The following is a 24838-nucleotide window of genomic DNA, read 5'->3' as shown; positions in this document are numbered from 1 at the left end:
CTTTATAAATGATCCAGTTTGTCTTTTTGTGACCCTTTAGGTCAAATTATAACTTTTGAAAAGATTGGTGTGAAACTTCCTGTGGATATTCATGGTCCCCAGAGGACAATGTGATTACAGCCCATTCTTAAAACTATCACCAGCCCAAACTTTCTGCTTGCTAGCTTGTTCTTGTCCTCTAAGCACCCCAACAGCTACATCATGATTTTGAACACAACAAACTGTTGGCCAGATTGATGTAAAATTAGTGGTGATTGTTTTTAGTTAAAGTACACCATATGAACACTACACTATAAGAACAAATGTACTGGTCCACACCTCTTAATCTTTAAATAGAGGTGTTTTCAGCCCTATTGCCACAAGCTTATCAAATCAAGCAATTAGCCAAGCTGTCTGCATTTGTAAACATTTGTGAAAGAATGGGTCACTCTAAAGAGCCCAATGAATTTGAACACAGCTCCAAGTGGTGCAGCTCCTGTAGGTGTGGTGTGTAGGTGTCCCAGTACTTTTGTTCATATAGTTTTTCTTGTCTTCATATTTCTCTGTTTCTCTGTAGTTGATTGACTGACAGTCACTTTAAACAAACTGGACCCTGGACTAATCTCTTGGGCTTCTTGGTCTATGTTCAGTAATCTGTCCACAGGTCTGGTGAAAGTTACCAAAATGTTTAGGTCTCTAGGCCCAATCTCTTATTTGGATTTCTCCTAGCTATTTGGGATTGGTTGGATGTGATAAGTACACAAAATAAGCATTGCCTTCTTCTGTGGTCAAAAACAAAGCAAAACAAAAATATCACAGATTTGTGTCAGATATGCATAAAGTCATAGCCCAGTCTATAAAAAAGTAGCAGGAAGCTGATGCTTCATAACTTGCAAAACATGAATGGATGGAGAGCAGATGGATTGATGAAAGCCCAGGAAATGGAGAAACATACAGTAGATGGATGTCTGCAGGAAGAATGAGAGAGAGATGAGATAGATGACAGGAGCTGAAACTAATCGTCCGGCTCCAGAACTAAATCATTTTTGCCCTCAGACCCAAATGTCCACTCAGATCTGACAGTGGAGGTAGGTGAATGCTTTTTCAGTCTGACACTTTCCATTCATTTTCCTTCTGCTCAATCCATATCGATACTCTGCCCACCATTATATAAACAGCTCTGAGCTACACATGCAACACAGATTTGATTGTGTCTGTTTTTAAAGGTCATTTTGGAAGCTAATCGGGATTCTGAAACTCTTTGTTGTCAAAGTGCTCATCAATCATGAGAAGGAACGTTTCCCTTTATTTGGTGGAAACATGAATACGTCTTTATGTATTTTCTAAAGTGTGAACTTGTATGTGAGTTTATTACTGAAGAGCTGCACACATTTTGCATGTGACACATTTATTGCCACATGCCTCCAACATTTCCTTTTAAGGATGAACATTGTTTTTTAACAAGTTCATTGTCATGTCCTTTCCTGTCATGACGTCCCTGTGGTCTTTAGTAACAGCACAATATGGTCTTTGGTGACCAAGAGTACAGACAAAATTAAAAGATTTTTAAAGAGTTATTGTTATAAGACAGCATGTTACAGGTACTTGAAATATGTGCGCAAAGACATGTCAGAAATCAATCATCAGTGAGCTTTTTAAAACTTTAAAAAATATTTTATGCTTGCAAGCCTTGCATAGAGATGACTGTACACTATAGTGGGTCTGGTAGAGCTGATACAACAGACATCATGTGTCCGTAGTAGAGTTTCATCAGGTGCTCCATATTAACATCTGCAGCAGATGATATAGCTTATGCCTCTAATGTATTACTTTATGTTCTTGTTACAGAGTAAAGCTGATTTTTATAAATTAATGGGAAACCTTTAATTAATAGCCCAGAAGATAATCTGAAAATTACTTTGTGCAAACATCTACACAGATGCCTTTAATCACGTCAGCAAAATCAATCTCCCGTGGTGCTTTAAAAGTGTTTTTAATTATTTCTTAGCACTTTAAAGAAGACTTTGAGGAGACTGTTCCTGTTTTGTGGAACTTAACTTATACCAATTTCACAGCTGATTGAATTAAAGTGTTTGAGTGATTCAGCATCTTTTTGAAAGAAGAAGGGATTTTACTACAATTACTGCCTTTCAATTGTAGAAAACAACTATAACAAAATACTTGCAAAATTAAAAACGTGTAATTCATCACCCTTCATTTGCAGCAATGGCTTAATTTTTTTAAAATCATTTTGTCATTTAAAATGAGCAAGAAAGTTGTATTAATCAAGAAGTGGCTGAAAAAAATATTTTCAGAAAATTCCTCAGATTTATTTTTTTGTTGTTGTTGTTGTTCAAATGTCTGAAATATGCATCCTTCCTTCTGACCAGCAGAGGGCGACTCCTTGAGTTTCAGTGAGGCTTCTGGTTGTACAGAACTCAGTGGAACAAAGAAGCTTCACCTCTTTTAATTCAGGACCTCAATAAACACTTTCTTTGAATGTCTGTTGTCTCATTATCGAGTAACAGTTCTTATCTTATGCAACATAATATTAACTTTGTAAACTGTGCTAATTATTAGGCTCACAAGGGAAGGATTTACCTTACTGTAGGAATAGCTATAAGCCTAATCACTGTATGTGCTCATTTATTTGGCAGTGTTTTCTGTTTACTTCCATTAAGCCTGAAATGAAACACTGCTGAGGCACAAGTAAAATAGAATTATTTTTTTTTAAAAGAAACAAGAAAAACTTAATAACAGTGACATCAATAAATAATGTCAGTGTGTCTCTAACCTCCTGAGACCCGAACTCTTCCACGGCATGCATTTTTAATTTCTCTTTGATATTTGGGCATATTGGGGCCCGATGAATGGAAAAACAAAGAATTGCCAGATTTTTTTTTTTTTACCTTATTTTTGTTTTTAAGAAAAATAAGAGCCACATATGATGATATTCGTTTAAAATTTTGATAGAAGAGTAGCAGTATGATGTCCTTGTAAGTGGATATCAGGCCCTTGTAGAGCAAAATAGAGTATTTTGGTCTAAATAACCCAAAATGTGATGTCCACATATGTGGACGCCAGGTCCTAGGAGGTGTTTTAATACAGAATTTCCAGCAAAGTATAACCCATAACGTCTGAATTTTAGCTTGTATGACTGTTCTTAATTTAAAATAGGGTGTCTGATGGAGAAGAATTACTATTATTGATCATTTCTATGGATCCCTTATATCTATTTTCAACCCAATGAGCTTGGGCACAGGCATTTCCGCCAACAAAAGTGGGCACCATCTCTACACCATGAAATTTCTCACCCCAAAGATGGACATCTGTCATTATGAAGGAGCTATCACATAAAGTTATATCCATGATAAGTACTCGAGTTTCTGCCAGAACTTTACAGATAACCGGTGGGCTGATTCTCAAAAGGCACCAAGGTAGAACAGAGCAGAACTGGCACCATATTAGTGGAAATAAGATCTTAGTGGTCCTTATATAAATAGTATTGTGATGTGATCTTTGTTTTGTTGAGGAAATTAATTAGAAGAGCTCAGGTTTTTGGTAAAAGATCTTTTTTCAGGGCCCTACTTTCCTTTATTCTTGAAAAATTTCCTTACAAGCTAGCACCAACAACCCCAAGGACAGCTTCACCCTGATGGTTCTTGTGAAATTGTCCCAGTTTTTGATGGAAAAAAAAGCATGCCACCCCTTTTTGAAGGACTTTGAATTAACTGGCATATTCCATGTTAGCATGGAGCTTTGGCGTCGGGACTCTACTATCAGCACAAGGATGATTTCACTGTCAAATCTTTTAAAACTTAATGGCAAAAACAATGAAAAAACTCTTTCCTTGAAGGGAAGCTGCTCTGTGAATACATCCCTCACGACTTCAGACCACCAGGAGAAAATGACAATGTGTCTGAGCCGTCCATGTCCTGCTGGGTCCAGTCCACTCTGGTTGTTTATCAGTCACTGGGGTCCTGGCAGTGGGAGCAGTAGCTCATGTCTTCAGAGTAGAGCTCTACCTGGATGGTGATGCTGTAGAAACCAAACTTGGTGTGGAGTAGGTCAGTGGCCTCCTGCAGCACAGACTGCGGGTCAGAGCCCTCCTCTGGTGGTGAAACAAGAAGGTAAAAATCAACAGAGTGAGTGTGGTTTACTCTACTGGACCTGGAAAGTTTGTAGAACTGTATTCTTAGACACATTTTTTTTTAACTTCCTGTGCATCTCACTGTACTATACACTGTAGTTTGGCGTCTGTAGATCAGTGTGTTACTTTACCTACGGCCAGGTGAACAGAAACCAGCGCCTGGCCCAGAGTCAGAGCCCACAGGTGCAGGCAGTGCATGGACTTCACAGCTCTCACAGACAGCAGCACCTCCTTCACCGAGTTAAACTCGATTCCTTTAGGCGACCCTGAAAAACAACGGGCCATCAATTAACACACACCAAGTTAACAGTACGTCTGTGAATGTGTGGCTCACATGCAAACAGCCAGCTTCAGATATTTTATATTTTATTTTACTGATCTACAAGTTGAAAAAAAGTCAAATTTGACTAAGATCATGACTAGTTATAGTTAAGTAAAACTAGTCACTAAAACTAGAGACAATGTGCAGGAGGAGGCATTCCTGAACATGAGACTGAGGTAGCTGCATGACTGCCTTCAAAATTTGTTTTGTGTACTACAATATTTACTCTGAACATCTTAAATCTGGGAAATACTTCTACGTTAAGATTATAAAAACACTAAAACTAACACTGAAAGTAATCAAAAAGGCTAAAATTGGACATTTCAAACTATATAAACAGACAAACCTACAATGGAAACAAACTGAAAGTAAATTCAACCAAAAAAGAAATATAAATGCAAACTAATCATAAATATAAAGTATTAAAACTCTGATGTATGTATACAGTATTACATTAAATACATGGCTCTCATGCACATTATCATTTTGCTCATTGACACCAAACTGTGAGCTGCTTTTCAAAGATGCCCAGAAGCTACTTTGGGTCATCTTGTGAAAGTTCAGTGACGTGCAGAGACTTGGGTGATCTAACATCTCAGGACATCCCCAGGATGTGACCATCTGTCCTCCCACTCTTTGTTCTGCATGAACTTCAAAGTGGTAGGAAAACCACAGATGCGTTTCTCTGCTGTTTTACACAAACATGCCATGTAGAGCTTGGGGACATACATATCTGAAGCCATAAATACTTCAGTTAGGCTCCAAATATGTTGTTTTTTGCACTTCCACGTGACATAACTGCCCTTTGCAACATGTGATGTTAACCTTTTTCATACCAGGTCAAAGCCAGACAGCTGGATCCTAGCTGCAGGCGTCATGGTCAGAAATATCACATAAGCTTAATTTAAAGCAATATTCAACCTTTCTCAATGGAGTTTTTTCTAATAAACAGCATAAACTGATGCAGGGTAGCTGCTTGCTTGTTTCTGATCGGCGTTCTAAAACAAGCTGCTGGATTTAACAACAGTGTTACTGAACGTTATAGGTATTGGTAGGCTAGCTGTTTCTCCCTTTTCCAATCTCATATCAAGCTGAGACACTGAATTTATAGCTTGAAGAGTCAGGAAATAAAAATCAGATTTATGTTTGTTGGATTTTTTGTGTTTTTTTTCTTTGGCTTGTATTCCTGTTTTAGAGATATCAGGGACCTGGGTACTCTTGAATATAGCAGAGGTAGTTTATGGTAACAAAAATATAATTAGAAACATTGCACAGTGTATTTTTCCACCAATTGTGATAGATTTACAAAAAAAATGTAAAAATTAAATTAAATCCACCAATTTAGTTTTCAGCAGTTTCACTGGGAACTGTGGGGTTTTTTTTTCTTCTTTCTACTAAACTATATTTGCTAACCAAAAGAATCATGCAATTGAAATTACAGCAAGGGAGCTGCCATTAATCATTACATTCAGCTCTTAGCCTGAGCTCCTCGTCATGGGCTGATGCACAGTTTCTTCTGCACAGTAAGGCCTCGATTATACTCTGCTGCAAACACACACACAGCTGGAGAAGCCACGGCTGAGCAGTCATTCCTGCTATACTTCTTTGAAGTCTGCCACCTGGGTTGCATGCATGTTTCGTGCATTGTAATGTAAAGTCTCTGCAGCTGAGTCTGCACTCTCACAAAAAGTAAGCAGGCGTGCAAACATCTGCACAGACCCTCAACTTCACCATATGAAGGAGAAATTTAAGTCACTCTAAGCCAAGCCTAGAGGATGGAGACGCTGTAACAGTCAGATTTTATTTTATCTTATTTTATCCTTGTTTACATTTTAAACTGAAAGGGTGTGGCAGAAGCTACAGCTTATATAACACCTGCGCCTGATGCCACAATCAGTGTGTAAGGAAAATGGTGAACTACATTCTAAACCTCAGATTTAACACAAAAGAAGAAAAAGAAATAATAATCATTCATGTCAAATCCAGATACAGATGAACCCGTTGTATCTAAAGCATCTTCACATTAAACGTTTATCACAGTATTGAAAAAAATGTTTTTTCTGGACAGTCTTTTTAAGGAGTTTCACTGTGATGCAATTTTTTTTTCTTTTCAGGACAACTTCATACTGGTCCTAAACTGGATTTATTGGACTGGATTGAATTTGTTATTATTCAGTTTAAAGAACTTCTGGATATTATATTGTAATTTGTATTTTATGCTTTGAATCAAATCTTTGAACTTCAATGTGTTTAATTAAATTATAATAAATAAATAAATAAATATTGAATTTATTGACTTACAGCTTACAACAGGGTTTGTTATCATCATATGGGGTTTTTTTGAGTAACTGCATCATCATTTCTGAAAAGAGTTTTTCTACTTTGAGCACACAAAGTCAGTTCCCTCCTGCACTCAAGGACAGACATTTCTACAGCTGATCTCCAGAACCCAGTATGTAGATAGATCAGTGGCACAACAAGAAAAAGGAAAAACACACATGTAAATCTGGTGTGAAATACTCCTTTTGCATAATAAAAAAAATACTTTATACTTCATGGGAACTATCAGGTACGGTAATATGATTCCACTATTAAAATATGAAAAGTGTTTCGAACATAAGAAGCTGTTGATGGTTCACTACCTTCCATGAGTATCCTAAAGACGTCTCTGAGGATGGTGACAGTGGTGCAGAGAACAAAGACAGAAAATAGGAACGTGCAGATGGGGTCTGCTACTTTATACTCGGGCTGAAAAGAGAAAAGAGGTTGAGGACACTATAAAGAGCGAGTAAAAGGGCGTCAGATGGTGATTTCCACAGTCATGAGGCATTAAAGTGCTCCAGGCACAAAAACAGGAACATCTTGCAACACAATCATTCATCCATAATAAACAAGAAGCCATACATGGTTTCTTTGTACACATTCAAATATAATTCTCTAATGCTCAGAATACAAATATCTATATGCATCTACCTCAAAGCATGTCTTTGTGCTTTTAATATGACTCTGTTTTATATCATGTAATATATCTGTTTATCTGACCCGAAAGTAGATGATGGTCGCCGCCACCATGACGCCGACACTCTGCAGCAGGTCCCCCACCACGTGGATGAAGGCAGCACGGACGCTTGTGTTACCGTGACTGCCGAGGAGGGTGTGGGAGTGGCCATGAACGACGGGGCTCTGACCATCCTCGTCGATCTGGTGGTAACCGCTGCCGTGAGCGTGGAAGGTGGTCGAATGGTGGAGGATGTACGCCATGCTAAGGAAAGGAAACAAGACAAAGGGTCATCAGTTGTATTTGCTTGCCTTGCTTCATGGCACTCAGGAAACAGATGTGCTCTTCTAAGATATGAAGGAATACCGAATAAGCACAAGTCCATCATTTTTCTCAATCAGATCCTCACTTTTGCTTCTTCATTCTGGTCTCATTAGACCGAGATGTCAGCAGAGGAAATGCTTCATTAATCAGTGAGTGAGGTCGCCATGGTTACAGCCATCTTTTAAATACAGTCTATGGTTTTTGTTAGTTAAATATTTGTAATTTTTTTTATTAATAGTAAAACTAATAGTGATATTATGTAATGGTATCGATAGCAGCAGCATACATTGAGAGCAAAATTTTTACACGCGTTAATAAACTTTTAAAGGTGTGAAGCACTCACACAATATTGACGATGACAGCACAGCCAGAGGTGACCAGCATGACGTGTCCATCAATCTCATAGTCGTTACGTACGATCCTCTCAATGGCCAAATAGACCAGAGCTCCTGTGACGATCCAGATGGACATGACTGAGATGAATGCCCCGAGGATCTCTGGATGGAGAAGAAAATCATGAACCTTTATTATTTTATTGTATTCATGCAGTTCATCACAGATAATAAGGCGGCACATCTACTGTATGCCGCTGACCATATGCGTGCAACTTAATGTTCATCTTGTAAATGATAGTCATATAGCAGGGTACACTTAAACTGTACACCATATGAGCCTCCCTGTGTATTTCACTCAGAGTCACTACTTGCTCAAAACAAGTGGTCTCAAAATAGCAAAATGGCCGTGGCGACAGAGTTCAGATCAAGGCTTTAAAACAGGAATTCATAACTAATGGGTGATTTCATGGATGCCAAGTCTGTGTTAATAGGTATTTGCACTAAAGTGTTCCCAAGCCAACCGAGAGACATAATCTCTGCAGTGCATCCTGGGTCTACTCCAGGTCCTCATCCCATTCTATGCCAGAAACATTTCAGCTAGGAGGTGGTAGGTGTGTTACTCAGATAGCCAAACCACCTTAATTGTCTCCTTTCACGGAGGAGAAGCAGCAGCAGACTGGCTGCAACTAGAAATCCTGTCCATAAGAATTACGAACAAAGTCGGTAACAAAAGGGAACCTTTACCAAACTGCAGCACCGCTGGACTCCTGGAGAACTCCCCACAGAAAACCAGAGGGACATGTTTAAATGCCTTCTTCACAAAACACATAAAAACTGAAGGGAGGCCACATCATTCCTCCTGAATCCAAAGTTTATACTGTTTAGACTCTTCTCTCCTGTATCTTGGTGTTGATGGCTTCAGGCAGGCTGAGAGCGATCGCTGGAAGTTAGAAAACAGCCTCCAGTTCCTTTTCTTAAAAAGTGAGACCATCAATCCAGGCTGACAATCCTCGTCCCAACTTTCACACAGGGATACACCAGGGCATGCAATCAGGATAGCCACACTACATCCAGTGACTCGGGCAAACTGAGGGTATGTGGAATTTATTTTGTCCAGGTGGAGTTTACATGGACAAAATAAACAGAAAATCTACACAAAATTACTCAGGAACTCCTAAAACTGACCAGAAATATAATGTGAAATGTATGTCTCCAGCATCCAGTCTACATGAAGCTGAATCTGAACTCTTATTATTCTCACCTGATCTGTGCCAACCAAAGTTCATGGTTTTGGTGGGCGGTCTGGAGGAGATCCACAAGGAGAACAGGCTCACCATCATGCTGCCAAAGTCTGTCAGAAGGTGGGCCGCATCAGTCATGATGGCCAGGCTGTGAGCCAGGTAGCCTCCTGTAAATCAGGAGGAAAAATGGCACCGAGAAAGACACAAATGAGTCAAATATGTATAGTCTGCTTAAAGATAAGGAAAGAGACATAATCCAACTCATGTCACTGTTTTTTTGTGGCATGTACATAAATGTTGAATACGATATCCAAACAGAACAAAGAGCAAACAGTGTGAAGCTGTATTTATTTTTATTCACATTTAGCTAATAAAAAAGATTTTTATTAAAAAGTGAAGTGTGTCATAGCTCGCCAACTGTGAAAGTACCTGCTGTGTAATAACATCTCTTTTAATAGCTTTTAAATACACCCATCTTAGTCACTCAGAGGTATATTAAACATGTAATTTAAAGCCTCAGTTGCTTCAGGTAAAAGAGCGATTTTATTCTTTTAGAACATTTTAAATATCCGTGCAACCAGCCAGTGAATGTCAGCCACCATTTTATTCTCTTAACAGTAAAAAAGTTACACTATAAAAAGAAAAATGAACCTACACTTTTACAGGGATATAAAAGAGTTCCTCAATAGTTCACCACTGAAGCATTTCTTGCTATAATGCTTATATTGATATTAATGTCTGCATGAACACTCTGCATTTTTTTGCACTCAAAAGTGATAATTTGGTAAAATGTAATAGCTTCTTATGTTTTAGAAGTGCTTATAACCATCTTCCTGTCATAAATACTGTGTCCCACACAAATCTCCACACTTTATGGTGTGTGAATATCAAGTAGGGAAGTTTATTTATGTCCAAATGGTTAAGAAGGCTCAAAACAAATAAGGTCACCATTCAAGTTGTTTTCTTTTCTCATTCATTTCTTTTCTTGGTGTTTCTTACCTATGACCTCGCCAATCATGAAGACGAGGCAGACTGCTGAAGCGATGTAGAGTTTCTTCTTGGCCAGGAGCTTGTCCACACTCTCCTCGCATGCCAACGCTTTGGGGCCGTGGCAGTGAGTGCTGACGGGTCGTTTCAGCTCGATGGCGCCCGACATGCCTCCATTCTTTAAAGGGAAGTCTGGATAATGTTCTTTGGAGTCCAGAAAGGAGCTGCAGGGGGGCAGAAAATAAACAGTAGTGTATTTTCACAGGTTGAATGAGCGAGCTTGCCATGAAGGATCCCATTATCGTTTAGCTGCTCCTGATCAAACAATGTGACCCTCAAGCTGTTCTTTCAGAAGAACCTACCTATGATGCACAGGGCTGCCATTATAATCTTACACCTGCAGTATTGTGCTGTTGCTCTAGCTTTCAGTACCACATTTAAACATACTCGGTTAAATTAGCTGTAATATTTGATTTTTTTATGTAATGAATGAATGAATGGAGTGTTGTTTCACTTATTTGTGTGTTTTGATGTTTCATTTGTTATATATTTTTATGCATTTGTTTATTGTAAAGGTTTTATGTGACCTTCATGTTTACATCTCACATTTTTTGTGTAATGATGTTAGTAACCTGGACTATTAAATGAATAAGAAATATGAGTGTTGTCACAGAGACAGTTCCCGGTTCAATCCTAGCTGACATGCATGCTGGGTTAACTGGTAATTCTACACTAATCATAAATGAGAGGTAGATAACGTGTGCTACAAAGCTCAGTTTTAATGCATTGTTAAATGCGGTCAGTAAGACTGGAACAGCACTATATACAGTATAAATAACATAAATCATGCTTGGCTGTTCAGACAGAAAGCATTAGATTTGAAGATGTGAGCTAGTCTGCAGTCTGTGATACAAAAATTATTTTTTTGTATCTTTTGACTGACATGTCTGTTAAAACAAAGTAATATCAGTCTTAGTAATACCTCCTGTCTGATCTCATGGAGGCCGGCTTTTTCTCCATCCTTGTAACAGCAGCATAGCCGAGGTGTTTTAAGTGTTGAGTGAACTGATCTTTTATTTATTTATTTTTAGCTAATGTTACAGCACAGCAGATAATCTTTAGATAGAGCCCCAATGGTTTACAAAGTGGAAACCTGACAAAGTGCATCGCAGTCAGTGTTCACTTAAGTGGAAGAATGGTGCGATGGTTCGTTCGATGAAGAACCCATTAAAATCGATTCATGTTGACAGTGAAGGAGGGTGAACAGACTGCCCTGTTTTACAGTCCAGAACTTCACGTCACGACTGCTTCTGAGTTTTAATAACTCATAAATACTCCATCTTAGGTCTTGTGTTGTTTTCTATTCATCCAGGTTACAGCAGCGTTTTATTTGAGAAAAAGTTTGTCAATGAAAGTTATATCTGACCAAAATGTTGTAAAAAACAAACAACCAGACAAACAACAACAAAAACTTAACAGAAAAGTGTATCAATCCTTTGACAAGCAGATTATAAAATTAGTGCTTCTTGTGTATAATAAATCAGACTGTAAACTTGAAGCCAGGCGTTGCCCAAACATCCAACATATAACAACAAATAGATAAATGTTGTTTTTTTCTCTCCATCCATCCATTTTATTTACCATGAATCCTATTCAGACTGTCAAGGTTTGGAGACTCTACCTGTTGTTGTTTGGCAAGAACCAGGGTGTACCCAGTACTGGTCACCCCTCAACCACAGAGATATCACAGAGAACACAGACAACCATTCAAACCTAGTACCAGGTTCCAGTTAGTTCCAAAGGACCTGTTAGTTGATTAGAATACAAAAACATGTATACACTCAGCAGCCATTTTATTAGTTACACCTCACTAGTACTGGGTTGGACAACCTTTTGTCTTCAGAACTGCCTTAATTCTTATAGCACAGATGGAACAAGGTTCTGGGTATGTCTAAAGGTTGCTGAGTTGCTGCCATGTGACTGGTTGACTAAATATATGTAATAGTGAGCAACTGAATAAATTGCCTAATACCTAATAAATTGGCCTGTTTATTTAGTAATTTAGTAAATTAAAACAGTATCAGTGGTAAAATAAATAATACTGTAGTCATTTAATAGCTGCCATTCAGTTCATTTTGCACATAAATACAGAATCTTTTCATTTAACACCATCTTGCCTGTCTAAAATAAGATGCTTTTAATTTGAAAGTGAAATTTTTAATCTGGACATTACACATCTATGTATACTTGAACCCTGGCAAGATGCAGACCAGACTGGATTAATGTTGAGAATAAAAGAAAATGCTGATGTTTCCATTTATTTTCTATCTTTGTCTCTCTCTCTCTCTCTCACACACACACACACACACACACACACACACACACACACACACACACACACACACACACAGGTTGCGGTTCTTATCATGCGTGGGGGAGGATTTGATAATGTGACTAATGAGGTGGAAAAAAGCTAATTTGGCCTCACTTGAGATAACCAGACACACACTTTAATGTCACACTCTTCACACAGGAGATTGCGAGCGCTGTACGATTATCACACACACACTCGTCTTCGAAGATGTCCAACCTCAAAAGAAGCAGCCAGGCGGAAAACAGATTCTGTTCAATTATACCACCGGGACACGAGAGAGAACCCCAAACACACACACACACACACACACACACACACACACACACACACTCTGCATACTGCATACAACACACAAACACAATGAAACCTTGGGGTGATGATAAATTCCAGAGTGTGCAGAAAAAAATACCCTGTTCAAAAGATTCATGCAAAATATCCTCAGACATTAAACACACTGTGTGGCCTGCAGCACAGCATTGTCGGGGGGGGGAAGGGCCGCCTGTTAAGCAAACATCTGTGCCATTAACATCTGTAACTCTTCTGCCAAATTCAAACATAACACGATTTTTTTAAAAAAATCCTGTTCTGATACATTTTCACCTGATCATTTTTTTCATGACTTTTCATCCGTGCTGTCTAAAATGTTGGTGTATACATGTGTGTGCATGTGTACATATATGCTTGTATATAGGTGTATGCGCATATATATGGATTTCTTGTCATCTTATTACTCCATTTATTTTAATTTTTAATTATTTTCTTTTATGTTACCTACATTGTCCTTATGTTCAACACCTGGTGTCTTTTAAACATGCTATACAAACAAGCTGATCTGACTAAAGGTGGACTTAATGGTGGTTTTACATTTATTAAGGGTGAAAGGGTTTTAGTTTGCACTTTCTTACTTTCTCATCCCAACATTCTGATGTAAATTAATACCTTATGAACTTACTGTTTACAAGCATGTTTATTTGATCTAGGTAGTAAATTGCACTGTCCTTTTGGAAGCAGCATGGCTGTTGGTCAGCACTCCTTAATCAAGTGGCTGCTTGGCTTTAAACACTGAAAACACTCCCAGCCTACCGCAGTAATAGAACCACCCAGCTGTGCCTTTAACTGGCTCAGTAGCATTCAGCACTAATTTGTCAAGTCAAATAGTCCATCCAATCCATTAATTAGGTGGACACAGTGTAACTGTAACATTACCTGCAAAAAGCACCCACAGAGAATTGAAAAAAGTGTGTTTAAAATTATATTTGAAATGCAAATACAAGTAAAAGTTATTTCAAATTCAACAAGTTTTTAAATTATGTGTTTTTTGCAGTCTATTCATTTCAAAGTGGTGACAATGTTTTGACCCTGGTGGTGACTGGGCTTCATTTTTTTAAAGTAATAAAAACAAATTTGAAGAAAAAAGCTTTTATGTTTGTTTGTTATGTGTATTTTCCTGTTCAAGCATTTTATGTGTAACACTACAGACCTTAAAAAGGACAAAAAAAATCCACAAACAACAAAAAATATTTTGGTACATTTTAGTTTTTGCTTTAAGTGTTTAGTGCTAATAGTCTTGAGCACAGACTGCTCCTCATGTTGGCTCTGCTGGGAAAAAAATAACACTTACAATTACCAAAATATTCAATGAAACAATCAAATGTCCTCACTGAGACGTTCCCTGAGTGGGATAATTCACTCAGTGGTCTGTATTTAGGGATTTCTACAGCCCTCTGCTGACTCCGCCTCACTTTTGGTGTCTGGCATCAATGATTATTTTTCATTTAAATACAACTAACATAAGCACAAGACTGAGATGGAACTGTAAACTGCCAAAAAAAAACCTGCTTCTACAATCCAAATAAAATAAAAAAAAATAGTAATTATTAATGATACATGGCTCATATTTCTCTGGCAGTCATCCTCAAGTACTTTTGGCAGACACAGTGAGTCTCCTTAAGATTATGAACATTAGATTTTCATTTTGAAGTAGATTTCATGTCTTTGTCAACACCCCGCAGGGCAGGTAAGCAGCGTTTATTGTCGCCCAGCATCGGCAGCACAGACACAGAGAGAGAGAGAGAGACACCTCGGGGAAAAGTCAGCGATCTGTGAAATGAAATGAGACCTTGGAAGTCCGGCGGGGGAAAAAAACAAAATCACAAGCATTTAATTACAACTGCAATCTGCTGTATCAGAACATCCCGCGGTACTTTTGTTAACAGACAGAAGAATCTCTGCAGTGAGAAACTACTGAGCAGTGTTTTATTTTTACAGATATGCGTATTACTGTTTCAGCAGACAAATCAGTGGAGTAGAGGATGGAAGTGATGATCATCTTATTATATCCTCATCTTTTTGTTTTATCACTTGTGACGTAAACTCTAAATTTAAGACTTGGTACTGATTCATGTAGTAATGTTTTCGTATACAAGGTTTAACATTTTTAGAGAAATTGCTTTCTTGTGAGTGTTGGGTGAGACCTTCAGTTAGTCTGTCCAGTAAATATGAAGTTACAGTTGACAGCTGATAGCATAGCTAATGGACATGAAACCAGAAGGAACAGCTTGCCTGGCTTCTTTTCAATGATAAAACTGTTACTCAGTTATTTATTTAAACAGTTTATGAGCTTATGGTGTGCGTTGTGTGGTTTCCACTAAATCACATTCCAGGTGATTTAGTGTAAATGTATATCAATATTACACAATTTCAGACGTGTTTTCTCATGTCTGAATTTTTCAAGTAGCAGCACAGTTAGGGTAACATAACATGACACTAAATGTCTTCAAATGATTCTCAAAAAGCAGAAAATGTTTGGATAACACATAAAGTGACTTTTTAAAGTTTGGTAGGAAAATGATCCCAGACTGTGCTTACTTAATATTAACTCACACTGAGATGAAACTTTTCAAATGGGGGCTAAACAACAACAACAACAAACAAACAGGCTGTTGGTTGAGGTCATGAAAAGCCAAACTGACTTCACTGCATTTTATTACAGGAGCCTTTGGAGACACCATCTGTGATACACTCAGCATCTTCTGTCTGACTCCCACAAACAATTATGATGCCAGTGAGCAAACAATTGAGTAAACAAGCTTTAGTAAATAGGCAGTATCATAAAATCACTGTAGTTTGAATAGGATGTTGTTTACATCATACCAATGATGCTTTGGTTGACTTTTTCTACAGATGCTACATTTGTTTCAAATATTTTAATTAGAGGTTTTGAAAGCTTTACACTTGGTGAGATCTTGGTCAAGAGTCCATGTTTTTAACCTTAATAAAAGGTCCTGGTTTTATCCAGATGATCCAGCTTTTTTATGTAAACAAAAACATTTATTTTTAAATGTTTGTGAATGACCCGTGAGATTTGCATTTGTTTTTCCCCAGAGAGAAGAGAAGTCCACATCAGTGCACCATAAGTCATGTTTACAGTTTAGGATGATTTCACATCACATTGCAGACTGAAGTCACATTTCCTTTTCATCACTGGTCTTCAATCTGTAATATTTATTCTCATGGATTAGATTAAATCCCTAGTGACACGTCTATTATGTTGTATATTAAAATGTATATTAAATTATACGAAAGCCTCTTAAATATTTTTGTGTAATGTTGGTCAGACAAAATAAATAGTTTGTGATGCTGTTAATTAGGTGATTAATGATGCATAATAGCACCAGCTATTGATCATTAACAAGAATTTGTTTTCAAACTCTCAATAAAATCCAATATGGTCACATCAATTAAAATGACAACCACTTGATGTGCCTCAGCCTTGGGACCTCCCACTGTAATAACAGGAATAGGAATTATTTGCTTACATCAGTGGTTTTTAAACTGTGGGAGCTGATGCAGGCGGAGTGTGACCAATCAAGGAAAATATGCAGTGGACTTAAGTTAAATAGATCTGGTTTTGCTGATATTAAATGTGCTGACTATTATTCATTTATTTCAAATTTAGGTTTTCTGGAGTGTGGACCTTTTGCCTTCTTTTTCGGTTTCTTGGCATGCCAGAAAATTGTTTTTGTGGTTTGCACTTCAGGGCCACCGTAAGGAACTGCTGGTTTACTTTAAACACTTTGGGCAAAATGCCCCAGTTTCAAAGCATCTCCCTCTAGTGGTCAATGGTTCACTCCTTTGAGTTCTGAGAGACTGAAAAATTGGTGAGATATGTATGACAGCTTGTTCCTCCCACATAAATAAATAAATAAATTCTTACTTAATTTTAAGTTTTGAGTGATTTTCTCAGAAATTTGAATTAGTTCAAATTTTCAGCCAATGGTGCCTAATTTAAAAAAAAAATGCACATACATCTATTGTTTACAACCAAAGAATCACAGGCCTGTCTCCGATCAATACGGCACATTTAAAGCACTAAAGTACTGTAGATGCCTTTTAGCTATACATAACTACTTCTGCTTGGTGCTGAATGACTTACAGACATTTGATGACTGAAAAATGTAAGAACTGCTGTGGCTTTAATATCAAAGATTTTAATCTTCTGATTTTGGTTTTGACTAAAAATGTATTTTAATGCTCAGATAATTTATTTTTGCACATTTACGCCGATTAATGACAAACATTTAACAAATCTTCAAGAAGTTGGAAACAGCCTTACTGAATCCACAGCACCATCAGTTGGTCATGAGAGTAGTCACCAGTTTCTGATCACTAAGATTTTTTATTTATTTATTTTTTTTAACCCTGGTAACCTCAGAATCATGGCTCATAAAGCTTGTCAGTGGTCCACAAAGCAAAGTTTAAACATCATCAGCATAGCCATCAGTTAGATGTTACAAAGACTTTAAGAGTGAATTACATGGACGGATGAACCTCATTAGGGGTACCTGGGTAAGGATCAGTTGGTGCACCCCTTCTCTCCACCTCAAATACAGTCAGGCACTTACAAATAAATACTTTGAGATTTTGTTTAATCTCAACTTAGTAATTAATCGCCCAATCACTTTTGTATTTGTTACTTATGCATATAAAATTATTTTTAATGATATTTTACTCTGTTTTCTGACATGTTATAAATGAATTACCATTCATTGTTCCAAACTTATGCACGCTCTTTTTCTTACCATTTTCGTTTTTACTACTTGGAAAACAAAACAGCAGATTGAAGCTGATAAAACAGAACTTCAGAACTCCAAAGGAGGGTTGATCCCTCCGGTTATATTTGGTGGTGGAAATTAAATGAATTGTAAGTGATAGACTGAGTAAGTCTGACTTTGGAATCTTTGTATGCTTTTTTTTTCTTTTTTCTTTTTTTTTTTAATTAATATTAATGCTAATGTTTATATCTGTTCCTTTTGGTTACGAGTTCTGCAAAATCTAAAATACATCAATGATACTGTAGAAATATTTGGTTTAAACGTGAACAATAAAGGTCACTTTACTGCCAGCTGGGGAGGAAAATGCTAAAGATGACATTGTAAACACATGCGTGCACTTGCACAAGAACGGCGCAAATGGTGCATGAAATCCCAAATGTAGCGCCATATGCACATCTGTCTGTGTTTCTGAACACTTCTTTGAATCCCAGATGATCAGTAGGCCTATTTAACTTATTTCTACAACATCGTGTTAGATAAATATGCTTTTTTATTTGATTGATTCAAAATACATAAATAAATACAATACAACGGCCTGCACCTTTGCACTAATATTTGAAAGTAAGTAACCTTGTAAAACGCGTTTTCCACCCGGTGTAGCTTCCGCTTTTCTTTTCCTGCTTTATAAAGCGTAAAATTTCTGCCACCTCATCTCTTTTTAAACATTGTGAATCTGCAAATTATCTTTTAAAAATTAAATAAATAAAACAGCCAGTTTTAAAGCGTGAAATCAAAGGCATCGGTTCACTTCCAACTACCAGCTTCACTCACTTAAAAACAGTTACTGATTGATCAGAGAGGTGGAAACATGCGCATCATGAGGGCCTCTGAAGGCTCAAAATCGCACTGACGGAAAATTCTGCAGGATTATGATTAATGGCTGAGTGGGCGATTGCATTTGATTTTTCTCACGTATTTCATATTAAAGCGAGAGAGCGTCTCCACCTTTTTTTTCTGCATCGCGTTGAAAAACCACCAGGTGTGTTTCTGCAGCAGCCGGCTGGATGTTGAGCAAACAAAGCTGATGCACATGTTTGCATCAGCTTTGACTGTGCGCATAAAATCGTCTTTTTTCGTTCATTTGCTTCGCCATCTATATTTTAAACTCTGTTTTTTTATTCAGTTATTAAATGTGGTGTTTTTACACGTGGGCCTCTTGCCTTTTAATTTGAAAATCCTATAAAACTTATTTCTATAATGTGGGAGCTTTTTTGTTAGAGAAAAGGCGCATTCCAACTATGTTTTAATATTTTTATTATCCTATAGACCGGAAATTAAAAATTCGAAGCAGCTTTGTGTATGCCTTTCAGTAATATTCTCTGCTATGTATTTTTTGTATCTGCAGGTTTAAGCACCTACATGTCTTGGCTGTGTGTGTGTGTGTGTGTGTGTGTGTGTGTGTGTGTGTGTGTGTGTGTGTGTGTGTGTGTGTGTGTGTGTGTGTACCCTCTGTGATTGCAGACTGGAGCCTCTGCTAATGACAGATGATGAGTTTTTAGCATTGCTCAGTGAACTGGCCCCGGGGCCATTTGTCACAGGCTGTCCAGAAACAAGCCAAGCATGGAAATGAATTTGTTCATTCACATAAAACAACCAGTGAGAGCCACAGCCTGCTCAACGTGCACTATAACAACCGCTCTCAGTGCGCCTTCATTACGCACGTTTATAAGATAATGTGCAACAATATCTTCCTGCATCTATCTTAATACTATAATTCAAAAAGAATATGTTAATTTTCCTATTGAAAATGTTGATTTCCTTCACAAAATCAGCTTACTTGCAATTTTCTTTAAGTGTCAGGAAACAAAGAATTGTTCTCGTCCCCCCCACAGTTTATAGACAGTTTATGCCCCCAAATACTAAATCTGTTAATATAACTTCATCCTACATGTAGTATTATTCTCTATGCAGCTGTAGTGATATGAAGCAAAGCATTTCCCCACCTTTGCAGTTTTAGGGAATACGTCTTGGCATTCTTCTCGTCTATGAGGTGAGATTTTTCCGAATTTCCAGCGTTATTATCCATTTTGCAGCCTGCAGTCAGTTGGTGTCCTGTCCGAGAGGCAAAAAAGTACGACTTCTTTTTTTTCTAAGGTGAAGATGATGCAGGTGAGAATCGACCGGTCCGGTCTTCCTGTTGTGCAGTTAGCGCGGGGAAAACTCGGGCAGAGACCTCATTTCTGTGAGCGCAGAGACTTCAGAACAAACGAGGAAATTCCTTCATTGCGGTGCTGAGAGGCAGGAGGAGGAAACCACATGCGGGTTTTTCTGAGGGAGGTTTTAATTTGGTCCGAGTTGCTCGAACGTGGAGCAGCAGCGGCAGTAATGAGGCACACAGCGCGCTGATCACTGCAGCTGCTGTGACTGGACAGAGATACCTGCAGCGCAGAGCCTGACTGATCACCCGGTGCACATCATTGGTGACTCCTAATGGGACGAGCGTGAAAGAAAATCAATTTACAGAACAATCTCAGCTTTTATATCTATCTATCTATCTATCTATCTATCTATCTATCTATCTATCTATCTATCTATCTATCTATCTATCTATCTATCTATCTATCTATCTATCTATCTATCTATCTATCTATCTATCTATCTATCTATATACTTGACATTTTTACATTCACATTTCGGATCCACCGTGACATTTTACATTCACTTACAGCAGCTTTATTTAAGCATATCAAAGCCAAAGGACATTTCTGTGCAATTCCAGTGTTTCTTGTTATAGATGTATTTAGACAAAAGGAAACAGAACATTGACCGCCTCCATTGTTAGGCGTAACTCTAAGCAGATGGGTAACAATAAAATAGCTTAATAAATTGTTATTATGTAGCTAGAAATGAACAAACAAACAAATAGATAAATAAATAAGTAAAACATACGACTAAAGTAATACAAAAACACAGTCATATATACTAATAATACCTTGTACATAAAGTCCCAGTTAGTTTTACAAAGCCCTCGCAAATTAACATCCTAGTGTCAATCCTGGCGCCCCAGTCTTTTCACTCATGTCCTCTGTAGTGAACTCACAAATCCTAAAAAGTTAAACTGAAAGATCTTTTTTCCCCTCTGTTCTCATGAGGATTTCATCTTAACATTTTCGCAAAATATTTGTTTGCTTCTAAAATTCTAAAATAATACTTCTCTGTAGGTTACTACGGTTCTAGCTAACCATGTAAACAAGAATTTGACTTAAGGATCATGCAAAATCCTCTATTTTTGAAATGCTTTATATTCATTACACAGCATGATACACTAATTATTTTAAGTTGTGAGACTTTCCTTGTCATTCGTCTCAAATTCAGCACTACAGCGCTCCAGTGCTGCGTTCAGGCTCCAATGGGACAAACGTAAATTTGCTGGATCTGCAGAAACCTGTCTTTTTGTAATCACCACCTGGAACAAAAACTAATTTTTACTACTATTTGGCAGGGTAGGTGGGAATTTCTAGGGAATTTCTAGGGAATTTTAACTTTTACTAATTATTAAAATATCTATATCTATCCTTACCCTTGTTTTCCCAAGAACTTTTCCACATATCTGACTGCAATTGAAAATAATTTTATGCTCTTCATGGCCTATTTAAGATTACTCTGACTCACCACAGCATCTTGTGGTGCAAACTGGTATTACTCTAAAGTACAGCCAAGTCCTTGCTTGGCTTCAGTGGTTACATCTTCTACACACAATACACAAATGTTTTTGAAATAAAATTATTTTTCTCTTTGATAGCTTAAGTTGCATGTGGAAGATTTCAAACACTGTTTTAAACACAGAAATTCATCCAAAATGGCTTTTAAGTAAATTTAAACTGCCTGTAATCAGCGGCACGTGTGCATCTTTTTCCAAGTGAAAAACAAAGACTTCCACCTGTGCCCTAAACTGACAGTTTACAATGACAATCCTTGGCAAAACAATGACAAGACTTTATTTGAAATTAACAAATTATTTAAATCTTTGTATAAGCAATCATTTGTTGTTCTATAAAACCTGCATTTTTACCACGTAAAAGATTATGTACTATGTAACATTAACAATAGAATAGAATAGTTAATATTTAATTTACTGTAATAATAACACAAATCAATTCATTATTTTGTCATAGTGGCAAGCCAGCTAATTAAATTAATCACCAAATTCACCATTAGAACTAAGACAAAAGAACAAGGTAACCAATATATTATCTAAAGTTATTTTAAAATTAATTATATCAAGAACAAGGATGATGTGCAGAGCTGTTGTAACTACAGAGGAAATAGTTTATGAGCCTATGAAGACAGCAAGACAGTATAGAGGTGTGCGATAAGTGGCAGATGAGGTCAGGCAGGAGTCTTTGTGGACTGTTTGCAGACGACATTGTGATCTGTATTGAGATCAGGGACCAGGCAGAGGTATGGTCTGGAGAGAAGAGGAATGAAAAGTGAGTAGAATGCATCTCCAAATGAGATGGAGACCGCTGTAATAGCAAAGCTTCAAGGAGCAGGAGTAGGGGAGGTAGATGAGTTTAAGCACCTTGGGTCAACCATGTAAAGAAATGGACAGTGCACAAGAGAGGTTAAAAAGAAAGTGCAGGCAGGGTAAAACAGGTGGAAACAAGTGTTGGGGGCTATTTGTGACAGAAGGACAGCAGTAAGAGAGAAAGGGAACGTTTACAAGATGGTAGTGAAACCTGCTATGATGTATGGCTTGGAGATGGTGACCCTGACAAAAAGAGAGGGCGCAGAGTTGAAGGTGCTAACCTTTTCATTGGGAGCAACCACAATGGACAAGATTAGACAGAGGGACAGTTCAGGATGAGCAGTTTGGAGACAAAGTTAAGGCAATGGTCAGATGGTCTGGAGATGTGCAGTGGAGGTATAATGAATACACAGGACAGAAAACCTCAGAAGAGATTCACGGATGTAATGAAGAAGGAGATTGAGAGAGTTGGCATGAGAGGAGGATGCTAAGAATAAGGTGAGATGGAGATGATCCACTGTGGCAAACCTTAAAGGAAGTAGCTAAAAGAAATAGAAGTCTTCAAATACATTATTAGTGTTGTTTTTGTTAAATTTAAACCAGGAGATAGTATTTCTTTTATACTATCCTCAAAATAATTTTAGGAAAAAGTTTTTTTTTCTATTACCTTGAACACAATCTTAGTTTACGCCCGCTGACGTCAGGACGCTCCCAGTGTTTGGTTTCCGCGCCGCGCCGCGCTGAGCTGACTGAGCAGACATGGCAACAACCAGCAGCGACAGTAAACCGGATGAGCCGCAGACAGATGGAGGGACGGAAGGGGATAGATCCATGTCGAGGTCAGACAGGTAAAAAAAAAAAAAGAAGGAATGAAATATGGCTGTTTGTGGCACGCGGGGTGTTCTCGAGCCCCGCGGTGGAAAACGGCTCGTGGCAGCTAGCTGGACTAGCTAACTGTCACACTCGGTGTAACCCACGCAGTGTGTTTTGTCGTGGGTGCAGAGAACAAAAGCTTAATAAAAACATGGGAGAATTAGCATAAAACATTTAAGTAAGGACAGAGAGACCTGGGCCCGGTCGTAAAATATTCTCCAGAGGTTTTATCTGTGGTTACATCAACACTTTCTGCCCTCGTCTCTTTCCATAAGCATCTGTACCGATCCTCCCATTCTGTATGCAAGACTAATGCGACAAATGACGATTTTATGAACGTTATCAGTTTACAAAGCGTTTATTCATCATTGAAAAGTATCTGGCAGCCTTTCAGTGCGGCCTATTAAATTCGGCCCTATTAACCATCACATCTCAAAAATTATTCACCTTCAAATTGTGTATTTTAAATGTTTATTTATAAGAATGGCTACTGTTAACCAGGGTCGGTTTTGTTAACTAGCACCAGTTTCGAGATGTTCACTGCTGCCATATGTATCACAACGGAAGCTAGTGCTGCTTTGTTGCTAACGCTGCCTTATTCATTACACGTAGCACTGAGGATGTGCTGGGGATCAGGTGTCTGTCTGGCAGCCTGGTGACCTGGCTGTGTAGCTGTAGTGCAGCTGGGTGTTAAATCTATGCAAAAATGCACGAGTTTATGAATCATTGGAATGTCAGTGCTCCACTGAAAAACCTTGGATCCTTGCATACTTTGATGCATATCAACCACTTAAAAAATTGATGGTTACTGTGAAGGTGTTCCTTTAACTTGGCTGCACTGATTGTAAATAAAATGCAAAGCTGCATTTAGTTGGTATTTAAAGTAGGTCAGCGAGTTACCCACGTTAGGTGTCTTTATCTTTGCAGGGACTAAGATGTGCCTGAAGCATAGAAGTAAAAAAAAACACTAAAGGAAATAAAAACAAAATGCATAAATCAGCCAAAAAGTGTTATATTTGCATAATATTTTGCTTCTGCAAAAAGCAACCTATCGCCTATTTCTGCACGCTTACAAGTTAATATTTAATGATCTACCTTCTCCGCCATTGAGCTACAGCCATAGACTATAAATAAAACACGGATATAGCCATTAGGTGGTCACCCACTGGTTAGTGAAGTGAAACCTTGTGGTGAAGCTTTCACATTTGCTCTCTTAGTGTTCTTAATATGAACTGAGAAACTGACTGCATGTTCAAACTGTAGTGACTTGTAAACCATAAAGTCTTGATAAAAAGTCTTTGGCTCAGCCAGCCAGTACCTCCTTCATGTAGTAATTTTAGAATCTGAATTATTTCCCTACATAAGTTTTTACTTTGAAGGACAAATGATAATGTCCTGTTAAAGGCGAGTCAGAGTAAGGAATTCCAGCCAAATGATGACAGCCTTACTCATGTGAATGGTGGCTCCCCACCCAGTGTCATGCTGCGTCCAGGGCAGCGGTGTGATTTCCTGGGGAGGGCTGGCAAGTTCCCCCTTCCTCCCCCTCAACCACACCGACAGCAAATGCTTCCCTGTGAAGAGGAGAGTTCATAGAGGGTCTCCAGAGTGAGCAGAGAGCCTCTTCTCTCTCTACAGGACAGCAGTGTATCTGCAGGTTCCCAAAAGTTAAATAA

The 24838-nt window shown here is 38.0% G+C and overlaps 2 protein-coding genes across 2 annotated transcripts in view; one reads left to right on the top strand and one right to left on the bottom strand.

The window, feature by feature from the left end:
• Positions 1-3569: 3569 nt before the first annotated feature.
• On the bottom strand, positions 3570-23013 carry slc30a2 (solute carrier family 30 member 2). The gene is made up of 9 exons (XM_031747123.2): positions 22960-23013; positions 19768-20251; positions 10349-10560; positions 9370-9516; positions 8117-8270; positions 7494-7713; positions 7094-7199; positions 4261-4395; positions 3570-4090 (listed from the first exon to the last, which is right to left on the bottom strand). Exons 2-9 carry the CDS (start codon positions 19848-19850, stop codon positions 3945-3947), a joined length of 1203 nt encoding a protein of 400 aa, XP_031602983.2. The 5' UTR covers positions 19851-20251; positions 22960-23013; the 3' UTR covers positions 3570-3944.
• si:ch211-243j20.2 (uridine-cytidine kinase-like 1) overlaps positions 23010-24838 on the top strand; it is a 30538-nt gene continuing 28709 nt past the window's right edge. The window contains exon 1 of the mRNA XM_031747124.2: positions 23010-23140. Within this exon, the coding sequence (XP_031602984.1) occupies positions 23052-23140 (89 nt within the window). The 5' untranslated portion in view covers positions 23010-23051. The remainder of the gene's footprint in view (positions 23141-24838) is intronic.

The sequence above is a fragment of the Oreochromis aureus genome, linkage group 15, assembly GCF_013358895.1.
Source record: "Oreochromis aureus strain Israel breed Guangdong linkage group 15, ZZ_aureus, whole genome shotgun sequence".
In the NCBI taxonomy this organism is placed as follows: Eukaryota; Metazoa; Chordata; class Actinopteri; order Cichliformes; family Cichlidae; genus Oreochromis; species Oreochromis aureus.
The sequence above is the reverse complement of the archived record's forward strand: the minus strand, read 5'-3'. Positions and strand labels throughout refer to the sequence as shown.